This window comes from Colias eurytheme, chromosome 14, assembly GCF_061535395.1.
Source record: "Colias eurytheme isolate Ceu_HAF_F1 chromosome 14, ilColEury1 Martin Lab GWU primary, whole genome shotgun sequence".
NCBI classification, from domain to species: domain Eukaryota; kingdom Metazoa; phylum Arthropoda; class Insecta; order Lepidoptera; family Pieridae; genus Colias; species Colias eurytheme.
This window is the reverse complement of record NC_142993.1, coordinates 5,821,166-5,846,859: the sequence shown is the minus strand read 5'-3', so window position 1 is coordinate 5,846,859 and position 25,694 is coordinate 5,821,166. Positions and strand designations below refer to the sequence as shown.

Sequence of the window (25,694 nt, the reverse complement as noted above, 5' to 3'; positions counted from 1 at the left end):
GTATATTTTCTACAGCAGGAAAATAAAAAATACCACGTGGTTGTTTTAGTTTACTTATCTGTTTAGTTTGTTGTTTCTCTTTTAGATTATTAATAAATTCATTTTGTTTTAGATTTCCAGAGCTAAATAAGAAATGGGTATAAAACATGAGACGTGTAGATTGGACGCCGTCGAAATTTGCTAGATTGTGTTCACTGCATTTCGAGCCTGCGTATTATCAAGATGGATACTCTAGAAGAATTGTGCAATCTTACGCTTACGTTTTTTTTTGTTCCTTTAGATAATAAATACATTTGTGTGTGAGTGAATTTTTATTTGGAAATTTTTTTACACATTTACTATAAATGTGTAACTATGTGAAAATTAAACGGTTGATTAAATGACAGTTCTCATAGATGAAAAACTACTATTGAAATACATACTTAATATACATGCGTTTTCAAAGAAAAACCCGCATAGTTCCCATTCCTGTGGGATTTACGGGATCAAAAGTAATTTTTCCAAATTTCATTGTAATCGGTTTAGTAGTATTCGCGTGAAAGAGTAACAAACATCCATCCTCACAAACTTTCGCTTTATTAGTAGGATGTAAGGAAAATGTTTTCTTTAAAACTGTCCTTTTATGAACTTGTTAAAATTCATGCTGACTGTGCCTTTCTCCTCACTCCTTTAACTTTATTGATCTTTATTTTAAATTATGTAGTTATATTTCAAGTTTTAAAATTTATTTTAAAATATACTAGCTTTCCGCCCGCGTTTTTAAAGAAAATCCCGCACAGTTCCCGTTCACGTGGGATTTCCGGTATAAAACCTATCCTATGTGTGTATGTACAAAATTTCATTGTAATCGGTTCAGCAGTGAAAGAGAAAGTTATCCATTCTCGCATAATAGGCATGACGAAAGATTTTCAAAACCTCTTCCATAATGTGTGTATACGTTTATTAAACAAGAAAAACCCTATATTTCGCTAATATACTTAAATTTAACGAAGATAAAAGCCATTTTTCAAAAAATATTTATTAACTGTGCTAAAACAGCTCACAGGTGTCATGGCGTAGGCGTGACGTCACTCTTACGTAAATACGTAATTATCTGTATGCATAGCGAAGTAAAATTAAACAAATATTTAATTATAAAGTGTTATAGAATCTAATTTCAAAGTTTATAAGTGGTGTGCAGTATTGCAATGTGAATCTACATAAAAATAATACCCAAAAAAAGTGTTAGTAATTGTTTAAAGTGAGAAAATAATATGAAATGATTGTATAAATTTGACGCGGAGAAACCCGAAGCACATATTTGTGAATTCGCAATTATATTTCTGTTCTGAGTCGATAAAGCATACGTGAAAAAATAGAAAATAAATAAAAATGCGTATTCTCAGCATATTCATAACAACAAAATACACCTGCCGCGAAGTTGTTGTGAGTTGTTTACGTAGACGTGACGTCACGCGTGTTTCAGTCAAAATGGCCGACTGCAGAATTTCAATGTTTTATTTTATTGATAATCTCATTAATCTTAATGTTTTTAATATTTCTAAGTCACTATTTTTAATGTATATATTATACATTTTCCCTTAAAAACACTAATTCGAACATTTATGGATACTGTCGTCATGCCTATTTCGCATTTATTATATTCGTAGGATTAAACAAATAATGTATTCAACTGAAATTTATGATTAATTTTGTTTTTTTTTATTATTTATTATTTCACGAAACCGTAAATGCAAAATGCATTCACGATTTTATCGATTGAAGCACATCCCATCACTATCACCTTCTATCTAAATACGTACCTATAGTAAAAATGGTGCCATGACTATGTTGAAACGTAGCTTGTAGTCTATAGCTATCTCATTCTTTCTTACGACGTTTTCTTTAGATAGAAAGAAACAAATATATGTAAATTGTATACGCTCGATACAAGTACTCTATAGGTTTATTCCTCTGAGCGTAGAACAGTAGACGCCGTAAAGTCAACGTATACACTATACATACAAAAATTTGCCACTAAAATATACAGGCTGTAATCGTTTAAGTGTGCACAGGCGATTATTCCGTAACTATTGCAGATAACAAAAAACTTTAAACTGATATAGAAAGTACTTAACCTAATGAGTAAAATGGCTATAATAAATTTTTAAAAATTAAACGAGAAACATCTAAAAATGTTACATTAAACGCTCCCATACATTTTATTTCCCATACATTTTGTATTCATAGCAGATTTTCGAAGTGACGTCCTCATTGTGCAATAGAATGAGGAGCTCTATTTACAGTTTTGAAATGAACTTCCCTTCAAATTTGCAAAGTAATTAAAGCAGAGAACCAAAAAAAGAAAGAAAAAGCTAAAATCATCCATATTAAATGTACATGGGGATTGGGGATAGTCATATCTCATACTAAATGTATGGGAGGGTTTCAAGTTAATTTTTTAGATATTTCTCGTTTTATTTTGAAAAAATTGATTAGGGCCATTTTTCTCATTAGGTTAAGTACTTTAGATATCAATTTAAAGTTTTTTGATATTTGTAATAGTTACGGAATAATCGCCTGTGCACACTTAACGATTACACCCTGTATATCGAGGGACAGACTTGTTAAAACTAGTAGTCAATATTGCTGAAAATTCTACGTACGTAATAAAAATTTAATACAAAAGAATACTTATATCGTAACCGTAAGATTAAAATCTTAAGCATATGTACAATTTGGATATAATGGACCAAAAAAAGCATAATTTGTTTTGTTTCAATAAGAATAAAAAATTGCGTAGTATTGTTCGAGACCCCCTCTGTCTCCATTAGTTTTGGAGAGAGAGGGTTACATGAGACTTGACTAGATCCCCTCCCCCCCTAAAACATCTCCTATAATTTATGGACGCCCCCAAAGGGATTTATTTGTTCAACACCTCATTTATGATGAAATGCCGCTGAATATAATTCATAAATTATATTATGCAAAACTAGCTGTGCCCCGCGGTTTTACCCGCAGTGTTTCACTCCTGTTGGTTTAAGCGAGATGATAACACCGAAAGACTTTTTCAGATCGGATCTGAGATTAATTTGTTTGCAAGATTTTATTTAAGTACCATTTTAACCCAATTTATAATACATATTTTAAAACTTTTAGACTATTGCAGTATTAAACTGCTGTATTGCTCTGAGGCTGTTGCAGTATGTACAGTATGTATAAACATGTTTTCATCACAGATTAAAATCATTATTTGAATTTAAATATAATAGACTTGGCAATCCTAGACTCTAGTCTTTACCGCCAGGCGCCATCTTTCTTTGGTATGTGTTCCGCTTCCGTTGACAGTTCTTTTAGCTAAAATCTCCGAAAATGAAAGCCAAAGGCGAGGTAAGATTTTAATGAAAATTAAATTCAGTGCAATTTATAATGATTGTGACGGCATTAAATATTCAATTAAATTGGTTAAAATGTATTTATTATATTAATATTATTAAAACAATGTGTTTGAAAATGTTTGTGAGTTGGTGTGGATAAGACACGTTGCCGCGATAGTTTAGTAATGTTGTTACAGTAAGTTATTAAAAATAAAAGGCTCACAACTGATTATCGGATTGTTAATGCACATAAATAAGTGAGAAATTGTGATTTAAAGTGTTTACTGCACATTATCCACATAATGTTTGTGCATTTTTAGGTTATGTCATGTTGTTACTTACTCGGTACTAGTTTTCATATAAAAACATTACACAAATGCGACTGAGTTTTTATAAGAATTATTTATGAAATAGCCGTATTTTATTTCAGTTGAGGGAATATGAAGTCATTGGCCGTAAGTTGCCATCAGACAGTGAGCCTAAGCCGCCACTATATAAAATGAGAATCTTCTCACCAGACCAAATTGTGGCTAAGTCTCGCTTTTGGTACTTCTTGAGACAGTTGAAGAAGTTCAAAAAGACAACTGGTGAAATCGTCTCAATCAGGGTAAGTTGATATTTGATTAATTTATTACATTTTAGGTACATAGGTACCTATAGATTGCTTATGAATAAATGCAGAGAAAAGCATGTTTTTAGTATTTTTATACACTATTTAGTCAAAATAATAAAAAACCTGTTAGTTATGGATTAAGGATTTTGAATAATTTTATAAGTAATTAGTGATTAACCCATTGACCACCGAGCGGCCCAATCGGGCCACGACACAATAGATTTTCTATTGTGTCTGTGATTCCGGGGACTGATGGATTAATCTGCATATTTTTATAATTTAAAAATATCGTAACTAATTCAAGATTGATATAAAAGGTAAATAAACTTTTTTATTCACATAACATTGCATTCAACACTTCTATTATTTCTGTCACAACACTTGATATGATCTGAAGGGCTATTGTGGATATCCTATCCTTAAGTGTGGATGAGAATATTGGTTATTGACAAATATATGTATTTAGTTCTTGATAGTGCCTCTAGTTGTAGCAAATGTAGCTGTAGAACTAAATCCAACTTGAATACTGCAGGTCTGTCCCATAGTGCATTTATATTATTCATGTGAAAAGTTGAATGATTAGCGTGACAAATAACAAACTAATAAAAATATTGCACTCTCTTATTTGTGTTAACATCGCTCATTTGGATCTAATCAAAGAGAAGACAAATGTTTTATGGTCTAAGACGCAAGTTTAGAAAAATATACCCTAATCTGTTAATTAGATGAAACAATTTTTATAGGCTGATTTCAATGTTATGAATTTATAAAACAACCGGAATCAGAATACGTGTCTGAGAGAAATCAGTGAGGATGTTATTGTTGTAATACCCTGACTGCTGCCCTCACCACTGACAATACAAAGAGTTAATTCATTATATTGAGATTTATATTGCACGCCTCATAAGCGAAGCGTTGAGGTGGGTACTACTGTCACTTCGCGCAAAACATCTGATTTTTCAAACTTAAAATGTCTTTATGTATCATACATTGCACTTGTAAGATAATAACATACACACACATATTAAGAAAAAACACTATTTTTAACATTCATAATATTTTTGAAGTCATTTTTGTTATTTAAACTAGTTAAAAAACAGTTTAAAAAAGTTCTGTCTTGGACGTCCGCGTGTCTGTATGTGCGGATCCTTTTTCTTGTTAACACGATAGCGACCGAAATACTTTACTAATCGAGTCTTTTTTTTTCTCTTACGCTTGAGTATGCTCAGGAATAGAACCCTTTCATTTTTCAGGGTCTGATTCGATGTGGTTTAATTGTTATTAAATAAACAAAAATAATAATTAAAAAAAATTATGAGGCGTGCACTTTTGGATTTTCCAAACTATTTAAAATTTTAATTGATGATTAATCTAAAGATATACTGTTTAAACATGTCATTTGATATTGTAGAAAACAGGTACAATTTGTTCAAAAAATACACTAAAACAGTTTTAATTTTTTGTTACTGCTGTTATCCCTGATAGCCCCTTGACATTTTAGTAAATCTTATATATAAAAATGAATCGCAAAATGTGTTGGTAAGCGCATAACTCGAGAACGGCTGAACCGATTGCGATAATTCTTTTTTTATTATATTCCTTGAAGTACGAGGATGGTTTTTATGTAGAGAAAACGTAAATATTATGTACCACGGGCGAAGCCGGGGCGGACCGCTAGTATTAATATAAAATTATTATTACCAGAGAGCTGAACAGAACATACAATGAAACAGAACATATTGCTTAATTCTTAAATGTGTCAACAGCCCCTATTATTCAGTACATACTTATTACTTGCTATTTTTCTTTCTTTGTTTTATATTGTACTAGCTGCTCTGCGCGGTTTCACCCCCCTGGCTCCACTCCAGTTGGACTTAGCGTGATCATATAATATAGCCTTCCTCGATAAATGGGCTATCTAACAATGAAAGAATTTTTCAAATCAGACCAGTAATTCCCGAGATTAGTGCGTTCAAACAAACAAACAAACTCTTCAGCTTTATAATATGTATTAGTATAGATTAATATAAAATTATTATTAACAGAGAGATGAACAGAAAATACTATGAAATAGAACCTACCGCTTAGCTGTGTAACCAGCACCTATCATTTCGTACATACACTTAACCTATAAATATGCTTTCTGGGACTCTTGTTTTGCCACTTATCACCATTTTTGTTTCTTTGTTTTAGATAAAGATATATATTGTTTTACATGATAGCAAAAATCTATTTCTCGTTCTCTAGCTAATTACTAACATTTCTCAGGAAATCCCCGAGAAGAGCCCAATCAAGATCAAGAACTTCGGCATCTGGCTGCGCTACGAGTCCCGCTCGGGCGTGCACAACATGTACCGCGAGTACCGCGACCTGTCCGTGGGCGGCGCGGTCACACAGTGCTACCGCGATATGGGCGCCAGGCACAGAGCGCGCGCTCACTCTATCCATGTGAATATCTTTTGTTATTTGTCTTGTTTATCCATACTAATATTATAAATGCGAAAGTAACTCTGTCTGTCTGTCTGTCTGTTACTCAATCACGCCTAAACTACTGAACCAATTTTCATGAAATTTGGTATGGAGATATTTTGATACCCGAGAAAGGACATAGGCTACTTTTTATCCCGGGAAAATGACGCAATCCCGGAAATCCCACGGGAACGGAAACTATGCGGGTTTTTCTTTGACTGCGTGGGCGAAGCCGCGGGCGGGAACTTAGTAATGTATAAAACTACCATTTTAAAAACGTATTCTAATTGCCTATATTTGACAATTTACGTGACATTTTAATATTATCGTGTAATACTTTATTGGTCGGATAAGTTTTATCCAAGCATTGAAAAATCGGCCCTAAATGGTATAAAATAAAGGCGCTTTCCGACGCCTGTATATCTGTGTGATACAATCTATAAAACTATACAGTGGATAATAAAATATTTGCTATTTTCAATTAAGTCAACACTGTTTATAGACTATGTCTTATTTTTAAACTGTACCCACTTTAATTTTGAAAAGAAAAACAGTTATGACTAAAAAGCTAGTAGTAAAGGAGTGTGGTGAAAGAATATTAGTATTATACAGGGTGTCCCGTAAGTAGTGGACCAACGGGTTATGGGGAGTAGAGGAACTTATTATCTAACAAAAATAATAAAATTTATTGTCCTAGACCATAAAGTTTTTGATTTATGTTTTATTTTCAAAATTTGATAAAAATATCATCCACATAAGCTTAATATGAACTTTTACCATTTCTGTTTTTATTTTATTCTTATTTTTTTGGTCAAGGTTGTTAAGAATACATAAGTCTTCCTAATTAAAATGATACTCAAGCATAATTAACAACAACAAGAAAATTAGACCAAAAAATAGAGCAAAATTTTACGTTTTAAAGTTTACGGACTGAAGTTTGAACAAAGCTGGTGTAAAAAAAATGTATGGTAACCTGTTAAATTGGCATACAACATTCAAATTAGAAATTATCAGGTAGTCAACTCATTAAGTTATTCCGAGAATTATTGCCTTTATGGGCGCGCGCTGGAATTCTTTTGTATTGTTTCTGGCCAATCATAGACGATACTTGAACCCACTATTATTTTCTTTGACTTTCAACTATTTCAGTGACCTGCTTATAGCTCGGAACTACACGCGTGTTTAGCTTGATCCCGTCATTACGATATTATTCTTTGTTGAAGTACGCTTGAATTTGGATGTTATGTTGATAAGTCCCTCTACTCCCCATAACCCGTTGGTCCACTACTTACGGGACACCCTGTATATCATGCACCACAGTAAAAAATGATCTGTCACTGTCTAGCTTCTTATCTACTATCTCCAAACAGAAAAATATAAAAAAAACACGGGTTGCACTCCGGGAGTGCCGGCAGAAGTGAAAACTTGATTATTAACGTTGAGCATGTTTGATATTTTGGAATGGTATCCGTCTTACGCTTTATCGATCAGGTCACGTGTCTTGACGCGAGTTTAAGATTTTATATCCATTACAGAAAAAGTGCTCAAAGCCGCTAAAGAAGTTTTCACTTCAAAAAAAAATATTGAGCTCCATTTCATAATAATTGTTATACTAACTATTGATAAGGTTTGTTAATAAAGTATTCATCAGTCATAAATTTGAAACAAACAAATTCTTATTACATACAACAAATTCTGAGCTTTATTACATTAATGGCCGATTTTTCAATCCCTGGTTAAAAGTTATCCGTCGAATAAAGTATTACACGATAATATTAAAATGTCACCTGTAAACTGTCAATTGCGGGCAATAAGAATACATTTTGAAATGGTAGTTTTATATGTTATTCGACGAATAAGTTTTAACCAAGGATTGAAAAATTAGCCCTTAGCCAACTAATTATTATCAATTCCCAATTCCAGATCATCAAAGTGGAGGTGATCAAAGCAGCGGCCTGCCGCAGACCGCAAGTGAAGCAGTTCCACAACAGCCACATCAAGTTCCCGCTGCCCAAGAGAGTGCACCACCACAAGCGACTCAACACCTTCGCGTACAAGAGACCAAGCACTTACTTCTTGTAATTTAATTAATAAAACCCACGTGAAGTGAAATTGTGTTTTATTTGCTTTCTGCCGGGACATAATTACAGTAGAACCCGTTTAAGACGATTACTAATATGATTTCTCGCATAATACCGTATATGCCAACATTGCTCCAATCAATTCATAAGAAAATTTTTAAATTGCAAAAATTCTTTCATAATTTGGCAACATTAGTAATAGTATTTGGTGTAAAATAGGTTGGTTATATGTCGTGTGTAGGCAGTGGCCTATTGTGTGTCGCGGAGACAATCTAGATTCTAGAAAATAGCACAGCAAGATGTTGATACGTGGATGGCAACACTTCCCGAATTGTTGCAAAATTACGAACAGCGAGTCAGCGAGTCATTTTATTTTTAACAAACGAATTCGGTTTATTTCTTAAATTGGTGCCAGATAAATCCTATGTTATACAATAAATATTAATACTTTCGTATGTAACTAGTAGGTCCGTTTTTTATTTTCCTATATCCCGCATAAAAGCATATACAGACGCTCCGATTAGGTTGGTGCCAACCATCCGACCACGACCAAATCGGAAAGTGAAGAGAGCGGTCGGTCCGACATAATTATTATTAATATTGGTTTGACGTGGTCGGATGCGCCGGCGATCCCGACCAAGTTTGCCATTTAAAAAAAAAAAAAGTATAAGAAATTGACACGTGGGTGTTCTACTCTTACATCCCTTGATCGATAAATACAATAAACAGCACAGGGAATTTTTTTGATCTAATGAAACACTGCAATGTTGGAATGGTTGCCATGTCGGTTCCAATATGGTTGGCACCAACCAAATCGGAGCGTCTGTATATGCTTTTACGGTTGTATAACGATATTAGTGATTAGTGAATAATAAAGATACCTACTGCTTTTAGAACGTCATCAACTGTGGTAATCAAGTACCTAATACCAGAGTCTTTAGAGACAAGTTTGAAATAACATAAAACATTTTTTTTCCAAATGTGCTTATGTCAACAACATATTGTTAACATTTTTGTGCGTCGACGTATTTCAGCTCGATATCTCCACACGATCCTGAGAAAAAGGATCTTGATAGACAGACAGACGGACAACTTTGTGATCCTATTAGGGTTCCATTTTTTGCGGTTTTTTTGAGGTTCGAATCAAAATAAGGTTTTCTCGAAATCCTAATAAGGTTTCCACATAGGCGTAGCCGGGGCGAACAGCTAGCTTTAAATAAAACAACATAGGTCCTGTAAATATCTTTATTAAAAAAATAAACATCTTCTATCTAACTATCTAAAATAAATGTGTGCGTGTACTAGTGTACACACGTAAGAAGTGAAACTTCTTTATGACCTTAAAAATGTCACGAGTATGGTGTAACGCAAAAATGTCACGCATACGGCGTAACGCAAAAATGTTACACTAAATTTTTGTCCAACCCCGATAAAGAAGTTTCACTTCAATAAACATCTTCTATCTAGCTAAAATTAAAATTCATATTCAAACCAATCCAATGATACAGTTAGACATCATTGTATCATTAAAAGTAAAACAGAAAGCAAAATTTAATAAAAAAACAACGGAAGTATGGAATACAAGCTTAAAATTACTAGGTAGGTACTTATGTAAAATTCGACCTGTTTTCCTTAGCCAAACGGAGAACAGAAGTTGTATCTACCTACATAGGTACTACATTTTTTCTTTTTATTCCTTCATATGGAACAATTTTATAAAACATTGCACTGAATATCACTTGCTTTCTCTGTCCCTATGTCCCTATATCCCTTTGTACGCTTAAATCTTTGAAACTACGCAACGGATTTTGATGCGGTTTTTTTCAATAGATAGAGTGATTCAAGAGGAAGGTTTATATGTATAATAACATCCATTAAATAGTGGAGAAGTACTGTTATTTTTGAGGTTTCTAATGTGATGTCGTAAATAATTACATTTTTTCCGCTTACATTGCAAACGCAGCTGCAGCAGGCCTCCGTCACTCGCTCAAGGTCGCGCTATAAGTGCCTACCGCACAGTAGGTCGGTACCGACCCAAGCGGCAGTTGGTTGGCACACGCGAGACTGCGCACCCGCGTCACGTTTCCCGCGCTCGCTACCAAGATGCCCGGTTATTGCGTCTGCGATGTGGACGGGTGTCGGAGTTCAAGAGTGAATATCAAGGAATTGTCTTTTTTTCAAACCAACAAACCTACCAGGCTACTTTTTATCCAGGAGACACATATAGCGGGTCCACGCGGGTGAAACCGAAGGAAACAACTACTATCAATAAGATTTCATTTTTTTATTGTATAATGTAACAAATATAATTAACAATAAAAAATTAAGTGTTTCAGCAACTTTGTGTTTAATTTACGCGCTCAGTACAACCCTAAAGTTTTCGTTTGATGACGCAATCACGCGGCGTGCGCGGGAAACTCGCTTCTCGGTGCGTGTTCGTAGAGTACATTTCTTACTGCAGCCGAGTTGCGGCGCATTTTGTAGGTAAATATAGCGTAGGTATTTTAGCTTTTGTATGGGAGTGATGTATCTGTTACGAAGTAACTATTCTCTAATCTGTGGCTGCAGGCTGACCCTACGAGTTTTATCAAAATAATGTACTAAGTATTGTACCTACACATTGAAAAGGTCTACAGAAAAGTCCGCGATACTATATGTCTATCTCTTATGGATAACCCACAATAACTTCTTTTTGTCATTTACTTTTTACGACAAATAATGGTTAATTTTCGAAGCGATTTTAACCAATACAGCATTAATCCTTAACTAATTAAATACCTTGAATACATTGTTCATTTAATATAGATCTTATACCCTTACACCGTATGATTTAATTGAATATTTTCGAAGATATTACAGATTTAAAAATTGCGGGACGTAGCGTTTGCGGCGGTACCGCCCGGCCGCCATTGCACCCGTGCGAAGCCGGGGCGGGTCGCTAGTTATTTATATGATACATTTTATCACAAAAATGTGACGAAATTGATCTTTTAGAAAGAGCAGATAGACTAACAATAATAATAATTCAGTCTGCCCCTATATAAATTATCAGGAATCTCAATAACACTAATTAGTATTAAATATACACGATATCATTTTGTATAAAAATAAATCATACAATGACATAATTCAGTTCGTTGTCTCACTCCCTCCTTTTGCTCTCGCACTTGTACAAATGCATCAATATGAATCTAATGGAATAAAATACAGGATAGTAGTAAATTCTTCGTTTTTTGTGACTCGTATTTTTAAATAAATAATAATCAATATTCGTGATAAAAAACCTTAGATTATAAATTAAAATTTTAATTATAACTGTTTCAATCTTTCACAAAAAAACCGCTTTAAATGCGCTTTTAATAAATGTGGCGCCGAAATAAGTTAGACTAAATATTTTTTAAAATTTTAAATTACTCAGTCTCACAATAAATGCGCCTCTAACGATATCTATCGTTTATGTTACAGAGCACACAAAAAATCATAGAAATTATACTTTAAAATGTTTGAGAAACTTTATAATAAAATAATACGGAAATAAAATGGGACCCAATAATTTTATGAAAAATAACTATTTTCTGAATCAAATATTATACAATATTTTAAGCGTGATACTTTAAAATATTAAACTAACAAATTTTATTACAATAGTATTCTATTTAGGGCTAGTCTAATTAATACACATAAAACAATTTACATACATAAAAACATCGAGATTTTTTTTTGCTTGACTAATATTTTTTTTTATCTAAATCGCTAGGATTTTTAACGCTAATTTAGACGCGGCTCTCTTAGCTTGAAAATTGTTTGAGCCCACGCCATATACCGTGTGCCTTTTCCCTTGCTTCGAGAAAGACAACGGTACCATGACTTTACGTACTCCAGAAGACGTTTCTATAGGTTTTCTGAAAAAAAAAACATATTAAGGAAAAAGAACATCTAGCATCTAATAGATATGTTACTGTAACGTCTAAAAAAATAAATTTTTGGATAAATAAGTATAGAGGTAAGGAGTATGGGAGACGAGTAAAAATTGACAATTTTTTTTGCTGCAAATTAGTTAAATTATAATTTTTTTATTTACATACATAATTGGTAAACTAGAGAACTTCATAATTATAGTTTGTACAGCTTACAGTATGTCAAGAATTTCAAAGAAAACGCAACATAATTATTGGTGCTTTTTTATCATTTTTTTTGGACACTGTCTCACGGTTTCTTCATTCCTGTACCCCCAAAATAATTAAATGTCAAAAAATGACAGCAAGTAAAGTCCATTGTTTTATTGATTTTGCTGGCCAGGGAGACTGGTGGTTCACGCTAAATCTATACATATAATGAATCTGTAGAAGGGTCAATTCTGTACATTGAAAATATTGAAAAAATAAATAGCAATAGCAGTGATACCGAACCCAAATATGTGATTAAAAAAATTGTTGTCTGTCTGTCTGTATGTTCGATGAAACTTGGTATAATTATACCTTATTATCCTGGGCATAAAATGGGATACTTTTTATCCTGAAAAAATACGTAGAAAAAAAAATCTTAATTTTTCCGCGCGGACGGAGTCGCGGGTGGAAGCTAGTTATATTTTTGAACTCAATAAACATTTAATTACTTACTCAAAATTCGGGCAAGCATACACCATCTCGTGCAAGACTCGCACGGGTTGTTTTGGCACGCATTGTGAGAAACTTGCTATTTCCTTCCACATAATACGGTATACTACGCGCCATACTGTATCTAGGCAACCTTTGCTGTCCAAGTATATAGCGCCTACTAACGACTCGAATATATCGCTCACCGCCTAGAATATTCACATAAAATAAATATTACAATGGAATAAAGGAATAAAATCAGATCTGAGAAAAATTTGTAATGTTTTGAGCTACTTTTTTCGAAGTGTGTCGATAGGGTAACAATATATATCACGTAATTTTAACAAAACAAGTAACAGTAATATTGCACAATTTGAAGTAAGCTAAAAGGAAAAAGAAGAGAATCCTATGTAACAAGAACAGATTAAGTACGGCAAAAGTCCACGATGTGTTTTATAATGGAAAAGGTCAGATCATCCATAAAAATGTCTCATTCAACAGGTCCCTTTACTAGTTTTGAACAAAACCATAACAAAAATCAAAATTCATCAAAATCTTAAATTTTCCATACGGACATGTAAACAAAAATTCCATATAGACAAAATATGATTTCCCTACCTTAGGAATGACCGCCTCCTTGGTACAGTGGTTGACGCGTGTGCGTAGAACCAAGGGGTCCTGGGTTCGATTCCCGGTGGAGACGAAGAAAAAAAAATGTCTCGGTCTGGCAGGACACAGAAGGCTGATCACCTACTTGTCCCTAAAGAAAATCGATCAGTGAAACAGATGTATGAATAATGCATCTGCCCCTTACCCCACTAGGGGACATGGGACTTCACTTACCTTAGGAACCTCAACATATTCAGCAATTTGGCACTCCTCTTCATCAATAAGGTATAGAACATCTTCTTGTATCTCATAATCTCTTTGTTCTTGATGCTCCGCGAATGTTAAAATCGCGTTGTCCAACACAGGGTTTATATTTGACAAGAGGAACCTGGTCAATTAAAGAAATTTATAACTATATAAACAGTAAATAGTGTTAGTAAATTAACGTTTTAATTGGGTAATTTAAGGCTTTATTATTTTCTTTATCACAGATATTTGATAATGTCCTATAATTCGCTAGAACTATTTTCGAGTGTTTATATCACTAATAATTTAGTTTACAAATTTTGTAAGAAAATTTACTATTGAAATAATAATTTAAGTATAACAAAAAGAAGAACGCTATCCAACATATTTTATAGCTGTAATAAACGTTCACGACAAAGTAAAACAGTCCCCATTGTGTTTTATTTTATGTAATTTGCGACATGAAAAATTAGAAAAAAAACGTACTTATGCAGTCCTAATTTAACAACATACGACGCAAAGGTAACATTATTAACAAGCGCCGATCTCAAATCCGTCAATTCTCCGGGTTTCAAATCGCCACAATTTTCAAATATATGTGACGTAATTAGAAAATCCAAGATGGCGTCGCCGAGGAACTCTAGACGTTCATACGAACGCGTGTAACGGTTGCGTATGTATGATGGATGCGATAATGCCTGGAAAAAATAATTATTGTTACGGAATAGTAGCAAAAATAAACATAGTATTCTATATCTATATATTGTATCTAGTACAAATAAATAAAATAATTAAATACTGTATACTGGTGGATCCATTGAATGAAGTTTGGAATTTGACTTTTATTAAAATAATTAAGGGCCGATTTTTCAATGCTTGGATAAAACTTATCCGTCCAATAAAGTATTACACGATGATATTAAAATGTCACGTAAACTGTCAAATACGGGCAATTAGAATACGTTTTTAAAATGGCAGTTTAATACATTATTCGACGAATAAGTTTTAACCAAGGATTGAAAAATCAGCTCCTAAATTAAATTATTAGCCAAACTTTCGAGACAATTTGTTTTATCGACATAAAAGTCGCCACACTTACGTTTTACAAAATGACTTTAAATTAAGAAAATTAATGAAGCGGTGCGAAAGCCGCTGTGCAAGGCCAATAAATTATAATAGGTATTATAAAAATAGAGCAGAAAAGTTTTTATATTAATCGTATCTGTTAATAGTCGTTTAAATCAACACAATTTTTAGACCTATATTATGGATATGTAAATCATATCTAATAATTTATAGGGGAGTGAAAAATGAAGAATACACTTACATGCGATCGAAATTGTAAATCATTATTGCGTAACACATCCTTTTACTATAAAAATATATTTCTATCCATAAGATGTATATAAGATGTCAAATTAATATTTACCTCCAATAAGAAGCACGGGTCGTTGAATTTGTAATCAAGAATATTCTCAATTTTGTCTCTTGTATAATTCAACAGGACGTCAACTTCCTTTTCAGTTATCTTTTCCTCTTTGATTGGAGTTGACACGGTCTTATGAAGGTATTGTATGAAATTATCCTGGAAAATAATATTTATTTTAATTATAATATATTTTTTAATTAACCAACTTAAAAACGAAGAAGTAGAAGTATGTAGATGATAATATGTTTTTTTTTCAGATAATTACTACCTGTTTTACATTTCACAAATTAGATTTTTTTACTGGTAACTTAAAAATACAAATAAAGTTATTTTTTATAAATACAAAAATATATATTTACCTCTGGTGGTAGTACTTCCATCCATTCTAAAATCTTAACAGCACCTTCTATACCACCACTTATTAGATATGTACCAATGAATGCTTCAACGCAGTCTGCTACCGACTAAAAAACAATTTATTTTTTACATAATTTTTCATTTAACATTTTTTTATCTTGCTGTCATTATTGAATCAATCTAAGTAGATATTACAATAAACATAAAATTGTTATGTTATACAGGAAGCAAAGAAAACCCGTTCATAAAGTAAAATAAAAAATAAATTCAGAAATGTACATATTGTGCAACGCAATTTAGACGTTAAAATGCATTTTTTTATATTGGATTACCTATATCTACGCAATGGTACGTTCATTGCGCAGATATAGGTAAAAAAATGTTATATAAAAATATTTTCATGTACAAGTAGTATCATCCTACAACAATAAATAAATAAATTGATCGATTTTCGATAAATCGATTAAATATTTACATTCAATATTAAACAATTTTGTCTAAATTTCATGCAATGTTTTTTGCAACCAACTTTTTATATATATGTATTTTTGCATGTGATGTCATGTCTGTATTTGTATACCTAATCGACATCAACTACTTGAATGCAATCAGAGACGTGACGAAGCGAAATTTATGATATTTATATAAAAATATCGTAATAATTATAGCCCAAAAAAATTCGAGGAGGATAAAATGAAAATTTACATTATACTTCACACATCCTATTGCATGAATGATTAATATGATTTTACATACCGTCGTTTGGCTTTGCAAAATTTAAAGTCTTTTTAAACTTATCACTCACTATACAGGTATAATAAACCTATTATTTTTATTATTTAGTCCACGCAAATTAATTGATATTTTTTATATGTTGGTAATTCTATTCTTTTTTTTTTATTATATTAGAAATTCTGAAATGTCCATTCCTATTTGAGAACCTGGCAGTTATTTTTACAACTGACAAAAATATGGCTTTTGTAATTAAGATTACTTACGATTATCCATAAGATTTACTTTTTTTTAATATGAAGCATTATAAATAAAATAATAATTACCTTATCAGACACAGCTTGCGCGCCAACATATCCCTGCATGGCATTCTGGACCATACCCTCAGGCTCGGCCTCCGCCGTGCTATTCATGTCTGTGAACCTTTGCTCAACCATTTTCAGACTTTCAGCGGAAAGGTTCCCGCTCAAAGCCTCGGCGAGAGAAAACTCCATACCTATTAAGTATGACGGACGGATCTGCAAAATGGAGAATATATCTATACTAATATTATAAAGCTGAAGAGTTTGTTTGTTTGAACGCACTAATCTCGGGAACTACTATTCCGATTTGAAAAATTTTTTCGGTGTTAGATAGCCCATTTATCGAGGAAGGTGATAGGCTATATTTAATCACGCTACTGGCAACAGGAGTGGAGCCACGGGGGTGAAACCGCGCTGAGCAGCTAGTTAATTATATGTGAGAGTATGTGCGTTACGCCAACGGAACCCTAATAAATGGATGTTATTGGGTATTTAGAGAATGATATTAATTTATTAAGGGAAATGAGAATTTTTTTAACAATTCATTTTCTTTATTATTACACAGTAAAGAGCATGATGTGTAAATACAATTTTATTAATTTACTCGAGATCATAGTAGCTTAGAAAAGGGCGATGAATGAAGTGAGTGTGCGTGTGTGTGTTTATAGTCCCTGTGTGTGCTTGATTTGAATTCACAGTGTTCATGTTTTACGATTATGAACATCGAAAGAACACAGCGTTCGATAATATATAGGATTTTTATTATGAAATTTGTCATTGTGTAGCACAGACAGGCGATGACCAGATTTTTCTTGCTACAACCACCTACAATTAATAAGAAACGATATCTATAATTACTGTTTATGGAAGGAATAGTGACGTAGGGACAACAAATGAAATAAACATGTACACAGTACAAAGTATACATATAATTACTTGGACAGGGATTCGCCTGATGAATTTTAAAATTGACGTGTGTTTAAAGTTCGATTGACAAATGTTTCAAGTCCGTATCGATTAATTTACTTTAATCGATGTTTTTAAGCAGGTTACCTCTGTTCGAAGATAAAATTGATAGACGTCAAATGTTCCCTATTAAATTTGCACGACTATAATATAGGTACCTACCTAATAAATAATATTAAAACCGGTCAGGATTCACATGTATATACCCAACGGTGTAATAATTTTTGAAATCGGTCCAATAGTTACGGAGATTATTTCGTTCAAACAAAAAAACTATACATAATATGGGAAATATACCTACTTATTGGAAATTAATTTTGATTTACAAAAAAGAACATTTAATATATAAAAATGTTATTTTTTTTAATCAAAATACATATTATAATAAGTACAGGAATACTTTTAAATTGACACTAAAATACTCCACTATAAGTAGGTTACCTAATATTAAATTTAAACAAAAAACAAATACACCCATTCTAAAAATAGACCGTATACAAGTTATTAATAACGTTGATGAGGTTCAAGTTATCTTTTTGCGAAGTCAAAATTGTCAGATCCTTTTTATGTCCGCATGTTAATCGTCAATGGAAATCTAGTATCAAAACTTTGTGTTCATCTTTTTGAATTTCACAAAATATGTCGCCGTTGTAAATGATGATAATATAAGAGGAGGAGAGGATTATGAATGACTTAAAATAGGTAAGTATTTTTATTTAAAAAATGTGTGTGTGTCTAGTGTACACACGTAAGAAGTGAAACTTCTTTATGCCTTATTTTTCCAAAAATAATTTACTATAAGCAACTTTACAGAAATACGTCGTATCATGCGTGGTAGGGATAAGAAAAAGATCCCGCGTAACGGAAAAATATCACGCGTAACGCAAGAATGTTACACTAAATTTTTTTAAAACCCCGATTAAGTAGTTTCACTTCAAAAAATCATTCAATACAAACGAAGTCGTAGAAAATAGCTAGTTAATATTACGTCAACAATATAATTTGTTATGATCACGTGTGATTTTTTTTTATTCCAACGCAATTAATTACATTTCTTGAATAATTAGAAACTATTTATATTGTAATAATGAACAGTTTAAGTTTTTTTACGAGATACATTTTTTATAACTTTGTTTATAAAACTATTTCTTTCCTTAGTAATCTAACTTACATTAAAATAATAAGAAACCCCGGATAAGAATATTAAATTAACTATTTCTTTGAAGCTTTTAAATTAAATACAACCCTAAATGATAGAACAGACAAGCACTCCAGTACACCGTTACATAGGACATAATTTAAAAATTACATAAACAAAACTTTAAACCATAGTTTACATAAACACATTAGCTAGTACCATAGCTGAGCGGTGTGTACAAGGTCGAGGCCGAATTGTAATGCCCATAGATACGCTACAAGCAGACGTTTCTCCTCGTGCCGATACGGCAACACGCGCTATATCATACAATTTCGGCGTCGAAGCCGGCGCACGCGCACGTGCTAAACATATCCTCCAATTGTGTGCACAAAACAGTGAATTTGCGTTTCTTCACACCAAGCAACACAGAAGAAATATCCGTCAAGGTATTCTTTTTTTAATATTTTTTTTTAAGATTTTTATATTATTTTTTCCTGGAGTCCCTTCGTCGCGTGAGGATAAATGTAACAAAGGACATTAAATTTAAGTGAAAGTGAATTTGTGACAATCTGCTATCTCTTGTGACCCAGTTTTTAAACTTAAACAATCAGTTAATGCTGCGGTCATCGCCCGTAAAGTACCGCACATATTGCAATAAAAATTAACCGTACTCCCGTGTTCGATCGAATTGACGAACGGTTGCATCTGATTCCATTAGAAAAAGTTCAATTGTTGCATAAATTTTCCATTCTATACACTCTATTGCAGTATGTACCTTTATTATGAGTAGTTAACTATACTTAAAGATGCAGTTTATTCATAACTGTTAATGAAAACATATAATTTAATAGCAAGGGGAGATAAATATTTATCACTCAACGAAATATATATTGCATACAATTTTGTTATTCGCGACTAGAGTCAAACCGACTAGTCATTTAATGCATAGTTCTATTACCATTGAAAAATATAATCTTTTTATTATTTATCGAATGCAGGTAGATGTTAAACGCACAAAAATGCATATTATTATAATGTAACGTTGTAGGCTTACATATTATTATACGAATTACGATGTTGATATTCCACAAATTTATAGGTTTACAATGTTCTTCTAATTCATAAATTACATTTTTAACAAAAAACGTTTCACATTTTTTCTCATAGTTAAGTTCTTTCCTCTATTGATATTATGTTTACGGTTACGACCAAAATAAGATTCTTTAAATCTTGAAAAAATAATAAGCATTAAAAACGTTAAAAAATTGACAACTAACACACTTTTAATGTTTAGAAACTGATTTTTTTTTTGAGATTAGTAATTTAATTTCTCATAAAAATATTAAATCTCGCACGAAACTTAATACAGGGTTTTCGAGATATCAAAGTGTTGCAGGGGAAAATGTTTACTTCCGCAATAACACACGAGTTATAAATAATTAATTACCACAGATAAGCAACAAACCGATAGAGGTATACTATATAATAATATTTCTGAAGTCATAATAGTAAATCTACGTACCTACCACCTTTGTACGGAATAGCAGCATTATACATATGTAATTAGTTTTTCCGCCCAAGCCTACCTACTGCGTTGTTTTTATAAGGGTTTTAGAGAGTAAGATATTTATTCATTAGTAACATTTTTTACGGCTCAACAATGATCCATTGAAAACAATGATCATACTTATAAGGTATAATTATAATCGTGTTTATTATGCAAGATAATTTTTTTTCTAATCTGATAACGTGTGCTTATATCATATTTATGTAATACACCGTACACTGGTAGTTGGTACATATAATTATTTCTTGTAATGTTATACAGCATTGTGAAGTGGCAAGTCAATTTCATTTAAATCAATTATTTTTATATCACCTTGTTTAGGCACCAGCCTTTTTAAAACATAATTTATGTAACTAACAGATGTGAGAAATGTCTCAAATTTTTTTTAACTTCCAATACAATGATGTTAAAGTAACGTAACGTTCTTTTTTAGATGTTCAAGACACTAGCGTTCTACATAGCACTAGTTGCAATCTGCGCGGGAGTGGGCTTCAAATACTATCTGGAAGCAGTGCCCGACGTGCCCGACTTGGATTACCAGAAGTGGTGGGGCGATGGCCAGAAACCGGAGAAAGATGATGAGTCCATACGCCCCTTTAAAGTCACTTTCAATGATTCGGTGAGTTATCAACCAACTTCACAAAAAGGAGGTTCTATTTTTTTTGTATTAGACTTGTTTTTTTCTTTTTTTTGTTCAGTACATATTCTTATTTGATTTGGAAGCTTGAAATTACCTTCTGGAACCTTCTACCTACCTGGAAAGTACTTTCCAGTTGGTCCCATTGGAATTTTGTCTAGTTCTGACCACTTGAAGGCGTTTTCGTTTTTGTTAAAAAATCAAACTTGTTTATTGGACTTATTCTATTATTTGATAATTTACACTAACTCAAATGTAATTACTAGTAAATAACAGACGGATTAAAAAGTATAATAGGCTTATTGGAAATTTGTAATCAATTTTGTATGTGTATCTGATTAGATATTTAATATTCGCAACTGCACTGTAGTCTTTACTCCCCATGTAACAGTTATTTTTATTGTATTACAATGTCTTTAAATAATGTATACGGCGGGGAGGATCATCCTCACCAATATTTACATTCATAAATATAGTCCGAGTTCAGTTTATTTATAGAATTTTTACCATTTGGTATTGAAACTGATAATTAATTGGAAAAACAAAACTGACATAAGTTTATTATAACATGCCTTTCATATTTGAAAAATTTTATTAGGTATAAGTACTTTTTTTTAATAAAAATTTTATGAACGGAATCAGTATATTATAAATTTATAAATGATAAAGGTATATGATTCTTACTACTTTTTCACGTCAAAGCAGCTAATCAGATCTGTATGAAATTTGGTACAGAGAATATAGCATGTATTAGCATAAAGGCTCCTGCTTACCCGGACACCAGTGACATTGCGGTTTCCAGCTAGACATCCATAAAATAGTTACGATACTTTTGAAATGCAAAAAAAATATAAATCGCCAAGCATTACATTTACTAATATTATTCATCTAAGCCCCAATTGAGACGCTTCTCAAACAAATGTAAATTTGCGATACGGTTAAAACGGTTAGACAAGTTTTTCGTGAAAGATAATCCTTACAAACGCACTCAAGGCATCGTTATGAATCCGGTTTATCTAGTTAATTATAGCCGAGCAAAAAGTGACAACTGTGATGATAACATAAATATTTTCCTTTTCTATTTTAGATGATCGATGATTTAAAACAACGTTTGATGAAAAGACGACCTTTTCGACAGCCGTTAGAGGGCGCCCAATCTCTGTACGGCATGAATACATTTTATTTAGAGAAAATAATTAAGTATTGGCTTGAAGAATACAACTTTAAGGAGAGAGCAGATCGATTGAACAGATTCCCTCATTTCAAAACAAGGATTCAAGGTCTCGACATTCATTATATGCACGTTAAACCTGAGGCCAAAGATAAGAAGGTATTGCCATTGTTAATGTTACACGGATGGCCCAGTTCCTCCAAAGAGTTCGACATGGTGATACCGACGCTAACAAAACCCGCTGATGGATATGATTTTGTGTTTGAAGTCATCGCTGCTGATCTGCCAGGCTTTGGATTTTCGCAGGTTAATATTATTTTTACTTACAAGATAATATATAAGGTTTCTTAAATATTTAATCGCAATTTTAAAGCATTTTTTTAATGAATTCAATTTTTAAACACTTGTATCACAAGAAATGTAATTAAAAAAATACGCTTAACATTTATGACATCTTTTTATAAAGTTATCTCACTTTTAGAAATAACAATTCCTTCATTCATATGCGTGTTTCGAAATGTTACCAATTAATTTTTTACCATCCGAAGTGTTAATAATAATTTTACACGGTATTATTGTAGGGAACAAACAAGCGCGGTCTGAGTCCCTTGCAGATGGCCATAATAATGAGAAACCTGATGAAGCGTCTAGGATACAAGCAGTACTATATCCAAGCTGGTGACTGGGGTTCACAAACCGCCACTCATATGTGTACCCTGTTTCCGTACGATATCTTAGGGTAAGATACATTTATGTAAAGGTTCGTCTTCAATTGGAAAAAAGTTTAAAAATTTAGTTTACTCAACTGTGCCAAATTTCATACAGAACACATATCAGAACAGATTAGGAATACGTATTTATTGTTTCACTCTTTTTTATTAGCTTGATATGACATTGCCTATAGTTAACCGAAATGAAAAGATGTATAATCCAAAAAACATATTTCAATTCAAAGCAGTAATTCGTAACATTAGCATTTAGCTCGTTCAAACATACTTCTAACAACTTGATAATCTTATATGTAAAATTCTCATATGTACGTTGCCATACTCCTCAGAAACGGTTTGACCGATTGACATATTGAATTAAATAGGTTGCTAATTATTATCTATATCTTAGTTGATACCGGCAGAACAACGTTTGCCGGGTTGGATAGTATTATACATTTTAGCCTTAAATAATATAAAATCTTATTGTATTACAGATTCCACACAAACATGCCTGTATCGTCAAGGCCGATAAGTGATGTGAAATTTTTCCTGGGATCCTTCTTCCCGAGTCTAGTGATGGAACAGAAATACATAAGCCGAATCTATCCTCTCAAGAAATTCTTCGATTATATCATGAGAGAAAGTGGGTACTTTCACTTGCAGGCAACTAAGCCAGATAGTGTTGGTAAGTTTCATTCAAACATTAAAATAATTCTAGAATGTAAGAACGTTTTTAATACATTATACATGTAGCTGTGGCTTATATCAACGTTTGTGAATTATCGTCAAATTATCTGTTTTTCAACAAATATTATCGTCTGCTATGTACATAATATGTATATTTCTAAGAGATCATTTAAATCTTATCAGCCTTACAAATAAATGTGGCATACAATTATATACAAAGTAGGTATGTACTAAGAATAGCCAGATCATAACAAAATATAAACTTTAGAATAACTATCCATACCCAACCTTATGATACCCAAAACCCGGCCCCTGTATAATATGCAACAGTGTTTTATGCAATGCAAAAATATTACTCAGAAAATATTTAACATTTTAATTATAGAATTTCGTGCTAAAAATAGGGTAAAGATTCGCGGATATTTTCGGATTCTTTAATGAACACATTGATGTTAAACTCAAATTCAAGACTTTATTCATTCAACTAGATTTCATATCGCGCATTTATAAGCGCTTTTGAATAGTCAAAAGACTAAATAATATTTGTCTTTTCCAGGTGTAGCACTAACCGATTCGCCAGCTGGCTTAGCAGCATATACTTTAGAGAAAATCGGCGTTTGCAGTAACCGAGACCAGCTAGATACTCCCCACGGGGGCTTAGAGAATATACCCTTAGACGATCTCTTGGATACCGTAACTATTATATGGGTAAACGATTGTATAGTGACATCGATGCGAATATACATGGAAGCTTTCGCGTCGGACGATGTATTTATTGTTCACAAGTAAGTTGTTATAGCTTATTTAATATAATATAGAAATATTTGTTAAAAATGGTATGATGTTACAAATAAGTAATAGTTAGAACAATTTTAATCAACCTTTATTATTTTCACGTAGGTAATTATAAACTTTCTAAACTTTAGAATCTAAAGGATGCTTCTATATTTGTACTTTAAATAATTATTAAATTTTAATAACTACCTATTTCTTTTCAATAAATAAAAATATGTAGTGAAAAATATTGGTTGTTCATTTCAATAAAACAGCATTAGATCAGTAACAATATCGATCTTTAAAAAAAAATATCGTATTTCAGCATTCCGACTCCAGTGCCAACAGCGGTGGTGAACTTCAAGCATGAAGTCGTGTACCAACCCGATTGGATACTACGCGACAAGTACCCTAACCTCGTGCGATCGACCACCCTCGAGTTCGGTGGCCATTTCGCCGCCTTACACACCCCCAAAGAATTCGCCGAAGAAGTTTTCGCATCCTTCAAAGATATCTTACAATTTTACAACACCAATAATACCAAATAAACGTACTTAAAGACTTTTATTAGATTATAAGTGAATCGTTAATGGCTTTACGTTCGTCTCGGTATGAATAACGTTCGTCTCGGTATGAATAACGGTCGATTTACACTACCGTCATATTCTCATGCGCGATCAATCTAACGGTTTAAGATTTACTATGTTTATAAAATTATGTAAACAGCTGAGAACATGCGGACGTGTAAATCGACGTTGATTACATGGAAATTTATTATTTATAAGCGTTCATAATCATAACACATGCGTATCGGTGTAGTCCCACCTATTGTTATAAAATTTCATACGTTAAGATAATGCGTAAGTCATATACTTATTGATTAGCACTGATTGTTTATAAAGATTGTGTGATGACGCAGACTGATCTCTTATTTTTAGTTGTATTTTTATATTTCTTGTAATTTTTATATTCACTGAGAATGGTTATGTAAACAGTAAAACGAAAGCTGTGTTTAAAACATTTTTGATATAAAATGTTTTTAAATCAATGAAACAAATTTAACTAAGTACTACTTTTTTGATTTGTTATGTAACTATTACGTCATAGTGACCATCATATTTGCACAAGTAATTTCACTTTTAAAGGTTATGTAAAACTAAAGATATTTAAATGCGAAGTGTGCTGAATAAATATTAAACATGACTTTTTTGTTAAATACGTTAGAAGGTGGAAAGGAAAATTAAAACATTCCAAC

General features: G+C 32.4%; 3 protein-coding genes and 1 long non-coding RNA gene across 6 annotated transcripts in view; 2 read left to right on the top strand and 2 right to left on the bottom strand.

Moving 5' to 3' along the window:
- Positions 1 to 3,275: 3,275 nt before the first annotated feature.
- RpL18A (ribosomal protein L18A) lies at positions 3,276 to 8,550 on the top strand. Its single transcript, XM_090109438.1, has 4 exons — positions 3,276 to 3,369; positions 3,787 to 3,963; positions 6,238 to 6,417; positions 8,362 to 8,550. Exons 1-4 carry the CDS (start codon positions 3,352 to 3,354, stop codon positions 8,518 to 8,520), a joined length of 534 nt encoding a protein of 177 aa, XP_089965564.1. The 5' UTR covers positions 3,276 to 3,351; the 3' UTR covers positions 8,521 to 8,550.
- Positions 8,551 to 9,749: 1,199 nt separating this feature from the next.
- Positions 9,750 to 25,694, bottom strand: part of LOC149902902 (uncharacterized) — a 43,616-nt gene continuing 27,671 nt past the window's right edge. The window contains exon 2 of the long non-coding RNA XR_016457442.1: positions 9,750 to 11,297. This is a non-coding gene — a long non-coding RNA (uncharacterized LOC149902902). The remainder of the gene's footprint in view (positions 11,298 to 25,694) is intronic.
- Dcr-2 (Endoribonuclease Dcr-2) overlaps positions 9,750 to 25,694 on the bottom strand; it is a 39,751-nt gene continuing 23,806 nt past the window's right edge. For both annotated transcript variants that reach the window (XM_090109168.1, XM_090109169.1), the window contains 7 exons: positions 16,814 to 17,005; positions 15,758 to 15,862; positions 15,399 to 15,554; positions 14,456 to 14,667; positions 13,958 to 14,111; positions 13,139 to 13,323; positions 9,750 to 12,421 (listed from right to left, as the gene is read on the bottom strand). In XM_090109168.1, the coding sequence (XP_089965294.1) occupies positions 12,265 to 12,421; positions 13,139 to 13,323; positions 13,958 to 14,111; positions 14,456 to 14,667; positions 15,399 to 15,554; positions 15,758 to 15,862; positions 16,814 to 17,005 (1,161 nt within the window). In that variant the 3' untranslated portion in view covers positions 9,750 to 12,264. The remainder of the gene's footprint in view (positions 12,422 to 13,138; positions 13,324 to 13,957; positions 14,112 to 14,455; positions 14,668 to 15,398; positions 15,555 to 15,757; positions 15,863 to 16,813; positions 17,006 to 25,694) is intronic.
- LOC149902904 (juvenile hormone epoxide hydrolase-like) lies at positions 19,180 to 25,650 on the top strand. 2 transcript variants are annotated; one of them, XM_090109408.1, is made up of 7 exons: positions 19,180 to 19,339; positions 20,894 to 21,079; positions 22,185 to 22,574; positions 22,850 to 23,007; positions 23,473 to 23,663; positions 24,222 to 24,450; positions 24,765 to 25,650. In XM_090109408.1, the coding sequence occupies exons 2-7, from the start codon at positions 20,894 to 20,896 to the stop codon at positions 24,985 to 24,987; spliced, it is 1,377 nt and encodes a 458-aa protein (XP_089965534.1). In that variant the 5' UTR covers positions 19,180 to 19,339; the 3' UTR covers positions 24,988 to 25,650. The 2 variants fall into 2 exon arrangements, with proteins under 2 accessions (XP_089965534.1, XP_089965535.1); XM_090109409.1 differs by lacking the exon at positions 19,180 to 19,339 and adding an exon at positions 20,713 to 20,822.